Source organism: Prunus avium, chromosome 3 (assembly GCF_965620075.1).
Source record: "Prunus avium chromosome 3, drPruAviu1.hap1.1, whole genome shotgun sequence".
Lineage (NCBI taxonomy): Eukaryota > Viridiplantae > Streptophyta > Magnoliopsida > Rosales > Rosaceae > Prunus > Prunus avium.
In genome coordinates this window covers 10177339-10191034 of record NC_142286.1, presented here as the reverse complement: position 1 = coordinate 10191034, position 13696 = coordinate 10177339, and the positions used below count along the sequence as shown (strand labels likewise).

Below are 13696 nucleotides of genomic sequence, written 5' to 3'. Positions count from 1 at the left end.
ATGTTCATATACAAGAGGGATTAGGCGGAAAGGGTGGGTGAGGTTGGTGGAGGGAGAGAGATGGGATTATGTAAATGTTTAGGGGCAAAAGTGGGAGATCACAAATTTGGAGAAAAGTATTGGGGTTGGTGATTGGAGGAGGAAATATTAAGAGTATGTGTGTATGGGGTTGGGTTGGTGAGAGTGGGTTTGGATGGTGGTGGTGGGGGCCAACCCAATTTGGTTGAGATACTTTTTCTAAGGCAGGCTTTTTACCAACCACTGGCTGACGTGGCTGCAAAGACCACTGCCCTTTACCTACTACTACAATATTATCCTTTTCTTTATTTTTTAAAAAAAGACAAAATAAAATTACAAATGAAACCTTTAGCATCAAAACGAACTTTACACGTCACTAAAAGAGTCCGAATTAAAGCCATATGATCAACTACCGTATTAATGATTCGTAGTGTTGTTGCAGGTCAACTTCTACTACTTCTCTTGTGGGTTTTTAATTTCTTTACTTGATTTGTTTCTCTTTCTAACATGAAGCCCAAGCCCAAAATGATTTTAGAAAGGAAGACTACAACAATTATTCAATTCAATATTTTATATTTTATTATTTTTATTATAGGATTTCAATTCAATATTAAGAAAGTCTAGCTCGAAAAAGATCCACTTTTTTTATTGAACTTCTGCCTGAAAAAGAAGCTCTACTCAATGATTCAATGAAGACTAAAGTCCAAATTAGCGCTCGTTTGGGAGTGATTTTGGATAAGTTAAAAAAACACTTTTATGAAGAATCACTTCCCTAAATAATCACTTTAAGTGGTTTTAAATGATTTTATGGAGAAGTACATGGGAGGTGCTTATGCCCAAAATCACTTAAAGTAATTATATGGAGAAGTACATAAGATGTGGTTCTTCCTAGAAGGGATTTTGGCCTATCCATAATCACTCCTAAACGAGCCCTTAGTTAATAGCTATATGTATGGTGGTTGGCGTTTTCTTTTAATTTTGAATTTGATTCTTTGTTTTTTTGTCTATTCTCTTTTATCAATTTTATGGCAGGTTAAGGAGAGATTTTTACCGTAAGTCCTTCCAGCTCGAGATTATGGATTCACCCTGGTGTTGGCTGTGAGAATAGCCAATCTTCCCCTAAACTTTTGTATATCTACAAGAGAGATTTTCAACTTTGTCCTCATGCTCAAACCTTTCAACAACAACAAAAAGAATGAAAGGAAATTTTCATTGTAATTCCAAGCACATGCAAGAAAGAACAAAGGCACCAAATTTGCAATCCAGCATAACGGGCCAAAGCCTGTCCTTGAGTTTCCACATAAACCCAAGTGATTTCAATAAAAAGTACTAAAGTTATTAAGTAGGTGACCTCAAACGCTCTTAGAGCACTTCTAGCGCGCAAGGCCAGCCTAGGCAGGAGGGGGCCCGAGGCTCGTTTTGCGGTTCCAACAGTCAAATGCACCTCGGGCAAGGCATGGGCCCACCAACTAAGGCAAGCTCACAGGCAAATCCCACCTGTGTTGCTACTTGGGCAAGTGATGTAATGCTGACATCATTATGACATCAGTAGCTAATTAAAATAATAATAATAAATTGAAAAAAAGAAAAATACCAAAAATTTCAGATTTTTTATTATTATTTATAAATACCTAGCCATATTATTTACTTCCCACACCAAAACCCTAAACCCTATCAAAATTTATCGTTTATATATATATATAAAATAAAAACAATTTAAAGTGAATAGTAATTGCCATTTGCCATGGCAATGGGTGGAAACACACTTTGCCTTTTGCAAAGGCTAGCACTATTCATGTGAATAGTAACTGCATTTGCCTCCCCTTGCCCTTTGTCATGGCAAATGGGTGGAAGTGCTCTTATAAGCATAATTAGTGAACTCCTACCCACAAAACAATAGTAAAATGTTTAAAAAGATGAAATGTTGTGTTTTTTTTTTCTTGCACTTTCTAAGCAAACAAACAGAGGGTAAGTAGGTTTCTACATATTTTATACAGTGTTGAATTAGATTTTTTGTTTGGGTGATCTTATATTGAAGCAACCATCTTTACCTTCCAGCTGACAGACTGGTCAATTAGTTTAGAATATCAGCTCTAAATCATATTTTCTTTTAGATGCAAACATATATTAAGCTCCTAGGGTTCATTATCCACATGCTCAAATAGAGAGAGACAGAGAGATCTTGCCTACTTAATAAGAATAGGTAATAGAAAGAAGGAGAAATAAATTGTATACCCTTAAATTTTTTAACTTTGAAGGCTTGTAAAATCCACAAATGTAGGTGGCCCTAATTGCTGTAAAGTTTTTACATCAAAAGTCTTTGCCATGTCGCGAGTCTAATTTTCTAGCTCTTGTATCAACAAAGATTTGTTTTTAAAAAAAAATTCTGATAAGAGGCGTAAATTTTTAAAAATTTATAGATGTTTTGTTAACATTTTTACTTGATATTTTCAATTTGAACTTCACATTTTGTTTCAAGCCTTGTGTTGTCAACTATTTTTGTTTCCAAATCTTGTAGTGCAATGATGCCCCCAAAATTTCTTGCAATTTAACAAAATAAATAGTCTAAACTACAAAAGGATGGGAGGTTTCTCACCCGCACTACTAAGGTGTCATGGAGGTTTGAACTTAAAACCACTTGTAAGCAAGTCAAAGACCTTTTTACACTGGATTAGATCCCGTTGGCATGACCAATTTTAATATAGTTGGACAATCTTAGGATTATCAATTGATAGTTTGTTACTACAATTATTCACGATGTTCTCACAAATAATTGTAACAAACATTATTTTTAATGAAAATATTGTAACAAACTTTAGGGTTTAGGTTCTTAATAGAAATATCATTTTGACTCCCAAAAAAAAAATGAGATTAGAGTTACCTTCTATCAAACTACAAAAGATTAATTATTTCCCATTTCAAAAAGGAAAAAGAACTACAATTACAAAATCAAATAAGACAATAAAATCTTGTCTTCTAGGACTGCCATTTAACCCATGAGCATTTATAAGGGCTAGTTTTTCCCGTTTGCTTCGGCTCCAATTAACCTTGAGTCAACTATCGGTCAACTTAGAATTCCTTTATATACCCCGTTACCCTCCTTTCTCGCTATTCACTCCGCTGTTTGTTTCTTCAATTCCATTATTTCCATTGTTTCTCTCTTTCAGAGTTGAATTAATTAATGGCTCCTCCTCAATTAAAGTTCAAGAAACCCAAGAAGATGAAGATGAAGCCGCAGGTTCTTAAAATCGACGCCAATGGTGGCTCTGTTCTGAAACCCGCCTTGGCCAGGAGAATGTCCACTCTGAAGAAAAAGGCCAGCGAACTCTCGACATTGTGCGACGTCACCGTCTGCGTGGTCTCTGTTGGAGCCGACAGCAAAATCGAGACTTGGCCGGAAAACCAACAAGATGCGAAATCAATTCTTCTCAAACACAAGAATCTAGGGAAATTGGGAAAGAAAATTGAAAAGGGTTCATTCTCGGCCAGAAAGGGTACTGATTACAGTTTCTTGGAAACCATGTTAGAGGCTTTGAATGAGAGAATTGGAGTTGTGATGATGAGGGATGGTGGTACCAAAACTAGAACAACTAGTACCTGCAGTTTCATGGAATTCTACGAGAATATCATGGGGACTAGTGTGCTACCAGATCCACCAGGTCAACAACAATCAATGTTGCTTGCTGATCAAGTTCCTCATCATCACCAACAAGAAGATTATTCCACCACAAATTCGGATGGTTTCTATTTGGATGATCTTCATATTGCTGCTGCTGCACCAACCATGAGCAACATTGATGATTATGTGAGTTGGCTAATGGATGATCATAATGACATTGGTTTGATGAAAGATTATATCCAATTTTGTGATAGTGACTTGGCCCCTCTCCCTCTTGAATCACAAGAGCAGCAGATGCCTTTGTTGCCGCCAGCTCAGATGGATACTAATAATTCTGATCATCTTGGTTGGCTGTTGGGTGGTGGTGATATTGGTTTGATGGAAGATCATATCCATTTTTATGATAGTGACTTGGCCTCTCCTCAAGACCCACAGCAGCAGCAGCAGCCTTCTTCATTGCAGCTACCTCAGACTAATTACCAGTTGGCTTCAGAATAATCAGAATTCAAGAAATCTTGTTTTTCTTATATATTTTTAGTGTTTATTCATTAGAGGGCAAACCTCAGTTCCAATGTTTATCAAGTTGAAATTCAAGAGCTTTTGTATTCTCTGCACTGTGTGGACAGCTAATGAGAGAGAAATTGTTACCCATTACATTGTTGGATAAGTGGTGTCTCTTGTTTTTGTTTACAGTTTACTTGCAACTTTTTTACTTTTTTATTTTCAGTCAGAGAAGGCAGTATGATTTTATTCATTAGAGGAAAAGAGACAAATACAAAAGGCAGGCATTTTTATCTGAGTTTTAAGCTGACTAGACTCGTGCCGTGCCTCATTTAAACGAGCTGGGCTCGTGCCGTGTTAGGCCGGCCCGTCCCGTTTGACATCTCTAATCCCATTAAAGAAAAATGTATCAGATTTTTTTTCCTTCAAGTTTTTATCTATTTACTTACATTTTATTTATTTTCGCCTCAAAGTATAAAACCCATCTGTTAAAGTCACTTTGTTATTAGGAGGTGGGGTTTTAATGGGGTTGTTGAAAGGTGTGGGGTTGTTCAATGTGTTGGTGGGTGTGGTGATAGGAATTGCCATTGTTGCTGAAACTCATGTAGTTTCATTTGATCAGTAGGTTTTCCTTTATGGTTTCACATTGGAAAAGTGAAGTTATCCAATTTTAGTAACAGTGGAAGTTATCCAAATTTGGTATATATATAATTAGCCACAAATTAGCCACAAATCGTCTGTGGCAGTGACTAATTTGTTTTTTTATTTTTTTATTTTAGTAACCAAAAAAGTATTTAACCTAAATTTAAAATATTTGGAGATAAATCAAAGCAAGTCAAAGTCAAATCACAGTCCCAAAAAGCAAACAACCCCTCAACGAAGGATGAGCACTGAGTAAAAGGGAGCATCCAATTGGAGATGACCTTCTTAGCTAAGTTTGCTGTAAAAGCATTGCCACTTCCTATTTTATATAGATAGATAGTTGATTTTCATCATAGAACTGCCCTGACAGTTTTTGAGATTAGAAGTGAGCAGCTAGGGTTTTGAATCATATTATGGCACAAGAATTAGCCTCTGCTAATCTTCATCTCAATGTAGACGATTTCTACTTCTCAGCACTATTTGATCAGAGTGATCATGAAGACGAAAATGACCCAGTCTCAGATTCCAGATATGCAGAAGAGTTGCAGTTCCAGGAGGCTCTAGTGTCTTCTTCGATCGCTTCCCAAACTACACTCAATGTTGGGTCGTCTTCCTCCTCTGCCACCGCTGCCGTCGCCGCCGCCTCCTCCTCAACATCATCAACAACAATAATCCAAGCTTCCCAAGCAACCCAATCCACCCCAATTCATGAAACCCTAAACCCAATTCAGCCACAAATCGTCTGTGGGATTTGTGTTGAAATGAAGGAGGCTGCCCAGATGTTCAGAAATGAGAGCTGTGATCACTCCTTTTGCTCTGACTGCATAGCCAAACATGCTGCCTCAAAAATCCAGGACAACATTCACATTGTTGTTTGCCCTGGCTTGGGCTGCAAGGCTGTGCTTGAGCTTGATGCTTGCAGGCCAATGCTTCCTAGAGAGGTTCTTGAGAGGTGGAATGATGCCCTCTGCGAGGCTTTGGTTCTTGGGGCACAAAGACTTTACTGCCCTTTTAGTGATTGCTCAATAGTTTTGATCATTGATAATGAAGGTGAAGGCATAAGAGAGTCAGAGTGCCCTGCTTGCCATAGATTGTTCTGTGCAAGATGCCAAGTGCCATGGCACCCAGGGGTTGATTGTGAGGAGTTTCAGAGGCTTAATGAGGATGAGAGAGGGAGGGCAGATCTTATGGTGAAGGAGCTTGCAAAGCAGAAGAAGTGGAAGAGGTGCCCCAGGTGCAAATTTTATGTGGAGAGGACTGAAGGTTGTATGCACATTTCTTGCAGGTCAGTTTCTTTTGGTATATGGATATTATTGATTTGCTTTAGAACATTAGATTCTTATCTTCGAATAAAATGATTTTTTGATCAAACCAAGAAGTTAGATTAGATTTTAATTTTGGTTTTGGTTTTCGTTAGGTACATTATTCAAGTAAGTTCTTTATGCATTCATAGGTACAACATATATGTGTTTAATCATAATAATGTATCTAATCAAATGACCAAGATGAAAATCCAATCTAAACACATGGTATTAGTCAAATAATCATCTTATGAAAAGATGAAAAATCCCCCATTGTTACTTCCATAATGCACGTCGTCGTCTTCGTCTTTAGCGTCACCATCAAGGTTTATGTATCATGTTATCCATAATGGGTTTTAGATGGTTATTATGCCCAATAAAACCTCGGGTGCACCTAAGTTTTGGCTGATGATGAAACAAATTAGATTATGGTTAATGCAGGTTTAATGCTTTTACTTAGTGGAAGTTTTATCTGCTGTATTTTGTGTTTGCAGGTGCCAATTCCAGTTCTGCTATGGATGTGGAGGAGAATGGAATTCTCTTCATGATGGTAGTTGCGCGAGAGATTAAATGATAAGGAGGCACTGAGAGGCTTCACCATTGTAACCTGTTATGGTACTTTGTGTTGCTTATAAAAAGGCTTAAACTTTGTTTACAGAATCATGAAAAAGTCCATATGTATGTATGCTTTTGTTTTATTTTTCATCAGCAAGTTGATTGTATAGTAGGGAGAAGCTTAGGATGCTTACCTCCCATCCTTAAATTCGAGTGTTCTTAGGAACATTGCTTTGAAATCCCCAATCAAATGTATTTGAGGTTTCTGTTTTCTTTCTAAAAGTCGAATTAAAAAGTTTCTTTTCCTCATCTGCATTCTGCATCAGGTAAGTTGTAAACTAATTGAACTTTAATAAAATAAAAATTCCTAGTCTGAGGTGTAAGCAAGATGACTTGCTCAGATTGAACCAAGAAGCAATTGAAATTCCAGATAATGAAATTTCCTATTGTTTCAGAAGCAGTAGAGAGATGGTGGGCTGAAGTTATGTGAGCGGCACAGTATAAAAAGTGCAGAGTAAGCTCTCCAGTAGCAAACATCCCATTGTCCTCTTCCTCTCAACTGGAATGTGTCCCTAAATCATTTGCTGGGGTTCGATCAAAGGATTTGGAGTCGGCATTTGCAGGTAGACTGAGGTATTAGAATGTCAAAAACTCTGGATATGAGCCTTCGGATTCAAGTCCCAAATAACTAGGGTTATGAAACCCAACCCCAGATGTGGGTTTACAGTGAAACCTCTGTCACCGTCTCTCTCCTTCCCATCCATCTCGTTGCCTTCTTCTCTATTCTCCTCTTTTATATTCTCTCTTCTCTCTCTCCTCTCTCTGTCCTTTATCTTCTGTCCAATCTCTCTGTTCCACCACCTTCGACCCATCGCCGGAGTCATCGCCTCCGCGGTATGCTCTCTTATGCGACTACAGGAGAGATTGGGCATCGCCGAAGCAATCTAAAGACTGAAGAAATCTCAGTTGTCTATCATGTTGACTAACCTGGTACCTATGTATAAATCCACTTCAAAAACAAAATCAAACAAAGCCCGACAGCCGCGTGAATCAGAGAAAACAGAGACGAAGAAGGAAAACAACTAGCAATAGATTATATATTTTTTCTTTTCTGTTTTTCTAAACTTGATAAGAGTTTGAATTTTTTTTTCCTGTTTTTTTAAATCTTGATATGAGTTTGATTATTGATATTATGAGTTTTCTTGATTTGTTTAGGATTTTGCATATGGTTCCAAGGTTTTTCTTCAATCTGAGGCAAAAAATTGGAATTTTGCATTTGATTATTGTTAATAAAAAATAAAATAAAAATCTGATTGATTAAAAATAAAATTTAAAAAAAGTTAATTCGAGTCTATTTTTTGGTGCAAAAATGAATAGGACTGGACTCAAAGCCTAACCAGTCTAGGCCAGACCAATTCAATGCTTCAAAGTCTATCCTAACCAGTTCAATCCAGCCCACCAAACGGGGCTTAAGAGGCTTACTAGCCAAAGATGATACCATGAAACTATGATTCAAATTTTGTACCAAAATATCAATTTCTAATCTCTTCTTTTGTTTGAAGGTATGTTGCATCAAGTCAATAACACAGGTCTCGAACAAACGAAAAACAATACAAAAATATATACCAGGTCATTTGATGACTTTAATTTTTTCAACCTTGAGTATCCGTCTACGTCCAGCTTCCTTTATCAGGTTTTCTTCTTTTCGAACTGGCCTGAATTTCTCTCCTCTCACTATCTTTTCATCCTCCCTTTCCTGTGTTCTTCTCGTATGATCTGGCAACCTTCCAGCAATCGCATAAGCACTTGATAGAAGCATTGAATTAGTGGGATGATCATCATTAAGTTTTATTAACACTCTCTTCACAGTTTCCCCAAGAGCAACGTGCAATGCACGCCATGCCGTAACGTCACTCTTGATGGGCAAGCTTTCAATTAGTGTATGTGCTTCCTCCAGCAACCCTGCACGACCCAAAAGATCTACCATACAACCGTAGTGTTCAACTTTTGGCACAAAGCCGTACTTGCAAACCATTATCTCAAAACATCTAACTCCCTCTGTCACCAGCCCTAAATGGCTGCAAGCACTTAACACTGCCAAGAAAGTGACTTCATTAGGTTGGCAACCCTCCTCCATTGTATAGAACAGCCTTATGGCATTGCCTGCCTGCCCGTGAACACCGTAACCCGAAATCATGGCTGTCCATGATTTCACATCTTTACTTTCCATGCTTTCAAAGATGTCAAGTGCCTTCTCCAAAAACGCACATTTAGCATACATGTCAACCAGAGCTGTACCAAGAACCGCATCCAAAACCAAGTTCTCCTCTTCCACATAATCCTTAATGCAACTCCCTACACTTACAGACCCAGAAGCAGCACAAGCCGAAAGCAGTCCTGCCAATGTAGATGAATTGGGTTTCATTCTTTCAAGTCTCATCAACCGCAACAAAGCTACTGCTTCTTGAACCAGGCCACATTTTGCGTACTTATCTACCAAACAATTCCATAATACAACATCCTTCACAGCATCTCCATCGAAAATCCGACGTCCTAAATCAATTTTCCCATTCTTTGCATACATATCAATCAAAGCAGTAAGCACATGTAAATCCAAACAAAAGCCAGTCTTGATGCAGCACCCATGAAGAGACTCTCCTCCAAGGTAACTTCCTAAATCACCAATGGCAGACAAAAGGTTCAAAACGGTGGTAACACTAGCTTCAAAACAGCTCCTACACATTTTCTTAAACAAATCTACAATCACTTGAGGCTGAGACACATGAAGATAACCACCCATCAAAGTATTCCATGAAATCAAGTCATTTCCTTGAGGAAACTCATCAAACAACTTATGTGCATCTTCCATTTTCCTAGAAATACAGTAAAAATGCAAAAGGGTATTCTTTACATTGAACCCATATTGAAGGCTTATAAGTTAAAATGTCATTCAGAAGTTGGAACAGCAGGTTTGAAGGAAATTCATACATTCTTTCACTTACATTAATTGCACTTTCAGTTGCCTACAGGATGGTACGATCATACATTGAGAAAGCCAGAGATCAAAATTGCCAGAATGAATTTATACGGTAGCTATGAATACTTTCGATGCTGGTATCTCTAAACAAAGGATGGTCATTACTGCCCAATCTCTGAAATCTCCGAGCACACGGGAATATATGAACATAGTCCAAAAGCAAACTACCTCTCCTTAAAGGGCATAATGCTGCTGCCACTCATTGCACTGTTTTCCTCCTTAAAGGGTTGTGTTGATGCATCGGATAGACTTGGTAATCTTGTAAGAGAACCCTTCCCTTTTCTCGCATTTGGCCCTAGCTCCTCTATCATGTATTTCCAACCATCAATTGGTCTCCTCCGGCTAAATATGTGAGTCTTGATAAAACTAGCAATCTGCATGTCAATGTCAGATAACCAACAGTAAGAAAGGACAGAGGTAAAAGAGGAAGACGTTCGCATAGCTAGATAAATCTGTAATGAAAGAGTACATTCAAACTTTTTTCAGTAGAAAAACTGTAGGAGGTGTGGTGCCATTATGCAGAAAATACAGTCTTTACAGGCAACAAGGGGTTGAATACACAACCAGAAATACTAGGAGACACTGTAGCATCATTCCATACATAAGAGTCAAATTTCAAAAGTTCTCTTTTACCAAGTCTGATGCACCACAGCCATGTGCAACACTTGTACACCCTTGTCTAAGATTTGATAAAGATTTATACAGACAATCTAAAACTTGGGATTAATCTTATGAGTTGCGCTCTTCATTTATATTATGCTTACACTCGGAACATACTGTATAAGGGAAGAAGGAAAATACAAGTCTGTTTGAGTGTATTTACACACCTGAAATTTATTGTACGCAATTCGACGCTCAAACTCTTGGAGAAGAATATCTTCCTCTCTCTGTGTCATCTCCCATACATTTCCATCCTTAGCCTTGGATGTCGTTTCCCAACCATCCGGTTTGTTTTTGAAGTCGGAAGCACTCGGGGCTTTAGAGTTTTCCAAATCGTTGTTGGCAGAATCAAAAATGCTGCAAGTATCCCGATAGTACACCCAACAAGTAAATTAAAAAGCACCCTTAAAAACTCTTTTCCATGAACATTAACACATGCATATTTAATCCAGTAACATCAAGAAAAAATTCAAGACTTGGAAAACAATCAATCAGACTCAAAGCATTAAAACATAACAAATGAGATAACTATTGGGTATGCGTGCAAGTGAAATATCTCAAATTTGACATAGAACCCACATCAAATGGACAACAGGGCATTCATATCAAATACACGAACGATAACCCAATCCGCATACTGAACACATTCAAAATGGATACACAAACTGCATACATACACAAATACAAAACAGAGTAAAACAATGAGAAAAAGAAAAAAGAAAACAGAAGGAGAGCATACTCGGAGCAGCTATCGAGCAATCGCTCGATATCGTCCCCACCACCAAAAGAATTCGAGTCGGCCAACTTAGCCTCCTCTTGCTTCTCAATCTCCTTCATCCAAAGGCCAGCGTGAATCCTTTGTTTCTTGATCCTATAATCCTTCTTAATACTATCCAAGCTATAAAGCGACGACCCATTCTCACTCTGCTGCTTTTCCTCTTTGGGTTTTCTTTTCTCGTTCCAATTCTCATTCATGTCCTCCACGAACGCCTTGGTCTCTAGGTCAGCGTCCGAGGGAATCACTACGCTCGACTCTGAAGACGAGAAATTGACGTCGGTCTCCCATGGAGCTCTGCTACTACTTCCCGAGAGGTCGGGCGGGAGCCACGCGGTCTCCCAGGCGTCGTTCCAGTCGTCATCGCCTCTCTTTGAGTTGGAGGAGAAGGGTCTGAAATTGGTGCTGGATATGAAATGGATTTTGGTGATTGTGGATGAGAGTCTCTGGAACTCGGTCTTTGTCGCTATGCGTTGAAGGGCTTGCATAGCTTTTGGAGCCAGTGAAGAAAACCAGAGAATCGAAGAAAATGAAAGCTTAAACTAGCGCTACCGGTTTTCTCATGAAACCGGAACCTGAACCAGAAATGAAGACCAGTTCGGTCCGGTACGGTTCTGACAAAAATCCACAGGCAAGACCAACTAACTCGGACCTGCCGGTTTTGGTTCAGTTCTTGCGGTTCCTGATTCTGAAGCTTCAAAAATTCATAGAGAAATGCTAGCAACCTTCTCTCTAACCTTCTCCTTTGGACCTTCTCCCCTCTTTACTTGACATGTGTGATTCTCTCTACACTTAAAACAATGCCATGAATATATTATACAAGCTAACTTTTGCTTTCCAAGTTTACCCTTATTACATGTATTCAATTTATCCAAAAAAAAATCTCAACTTTTTTACCATCTTATTATTTTTTTTTTTATAAAGAAAATATCTGTTTTTTTTTTAAAAAAAAAAAGAGGAAATGTCCCCTTTTTTTTTAACGTCAAGTTTAGACTTTTTTTAAAAAAAAAAATTCTAAACTCTTTGTGTTTTATAAATAAAATAAAAAAAGGGACATTTCCTCTTTTAAGAAAAAAAGCACATATTTTCTTTAAAAAAATAATTTACGTTAAAAAAAGATTAATAAGATGGTAAGAAAGTTGTGAATTTTTTTTGGATAAATTGAATACATGTAATAAGGGTAAACTTGGAAAGCAAAAGTTAGCTTGTATAATATATTAATGGCATTGTTTTAAGTGTAGAGAGAATGACACATGTCAAGCAAAGAGGGGAGAAGGTCTAAAGGAGAAGGTTAGAGAGAAGGTTGCCTTCTCTGCAAAGTGATGAAAACAAAATTAATAACAGCAATCCCATAGGGCCAAAATCTTTCTTCATAACAAAGAAAATTTATATTGCATCCTTTTAAAAGGATAGCAATCATCTATAACAAGTTTGAATCAGAATAACTCACATTCTTCTGCGTCAGCAAACTCTGGGAGAAGTTTACCATCTTCCTGAACTTCTTCTGCAATTCATAACAAAAATTCATCTCAAAATCAATTACAATTAGAGTCGTCACTGTAATAATATATGCAAATAAACTTAAGCAACCCAAAACCTTATCTTATCGAACTTCATTTAGTTTTTCAAGAAAAAGATCTCTTTCACGAAAGGGTCGCACGAAAAAGTCTTCATTTTCAGAAACCAAATTTCGCACAGAGCACAGAAGTCCAGTCTTACTACTTCTCCTACTAATAGGCCCTTCAGATTTGAAGCAATGTGGTTGAAACGTGATGAGTTCAAGGAGTTTATCACCCAACGGTGGGAGCAAGCGACTGGTGATGCGTTGAAGAAATCTTGCTCTTTAATTGAGCCTCTGAAACAGTGGAATACTATTGTTTTTGGGCATCTTCGACAGAAGAAAGCTATAATTTTAGCCAGGCTGGCTGGAATACAGAAAGCTTTGTGTATAGGGCCAAATTTGGCTTTGAGCAATCTTGAAGATGTTCTGATTGGGGAGTACAATGGCATTCTTGATCAAGAAGCTTTATTCTGGCAACAAAAGTCTAGATTGAAATGGTTGCAAGAAGGGGATAGAAATACCAAATTTTTTCATATGACTACAATTATTAGGCGAAGGCGCAATAAGATTGAGAGACTGAAGAATTGTGATGGGGTATGGGTGGAAGATGCTGATGGTCTTAAAGAGCTGGCAATCACTCATTTTTCAGCTCTGTTTTCACAATCTGTTTCTCTTGATTCCACTCAAGATATACCCAACCTTTATCCTTCTGTTCAGGAGGCCGATTTGAACTACCTGGTTAAGAGTGTTGAACTGGTTGAAGTCAAGGAGAGTTTGTTTAAAATTGGAGGGCTTAAGGCACCAGGTGTGGACGGGTTCCCTGCCTCCTTTTATCAGAAGAATTGGGATCTCTGTGCTGATGATATCTTCGCCATGGTTCGTAAGGCTTTTCATGAATGTTCTGTCCCTGAGCAACTCAATGATACCCTAATCACTCTGATCCCCAAGGTTGAGAACCCCCACTCCATGGTGCAGTTCAGACCCATCAGTCTTTGTTGCACTCTTTATAAGGTAATTTCTAAATTAC

At 38.1% G+C, this 13696-nt stretch overlaps 2 protein-coding genes and 1 pseudogene across 2 annotated transcripts; 1 reads left to right on the top strand and 2 right to left on the bottom strand.

The window, feature by feature from the left end:
• The first annotated feature begins 4994 nt into the window (after positions 1–4994).
• Positions 4995–6945, top strand: LOC110770365 (E3 ubiquitin-protein ligase RSL1). The gene is made up of 2 exons (XM_021974494.2): positions 4995–6065; positions 6576–6945. The coding sequence occupies exons 1-2, from the start codon at positions 5194–5196 to the stop codon at positions 6649–6651; spliced, it is 948 nt and encodes a 315-aa protein (XP_021830186.1). The 5' UTR covers positions 4995–5193; the 3' UTR covers positions 6652–6945.
• Positions 6946–8142: 1197 nt separating this feature from the next.
• LOC110767471 (pentatricopeptide repeat-containing protein At1g26900, mitochondrial pseudogene) lies at positions 8143–9505 on the bottom strand (annotated as a pseudogene).
• A 34-nt stretch (positions 9506–9539) lies between these two features.
• Positions 9540–11802, bottom strand: LOC110767466 (protein GAMETE CELL DEFECTIVE 1, mitochondrial-like). Its single transcript, XM_021971010.2, has 3 exons — positions 11073–11802; positions 10501–10690; positions 9540–10047 (listed from the first exon to the last, which is right to left on the bottom strand). Exons 1-3 carry the CDS (start codon positions 11594–11596, stop codon positions 9838–9840), a joined length of 924 nt encoding a protein of 307 aa, XP_021826702.2. The 5' UTR covers positions 11597–11802; the 3' UTR covers positions 9540–9837.
• Positions 11803–13696: the final 1894 nt, after the last annotated feature.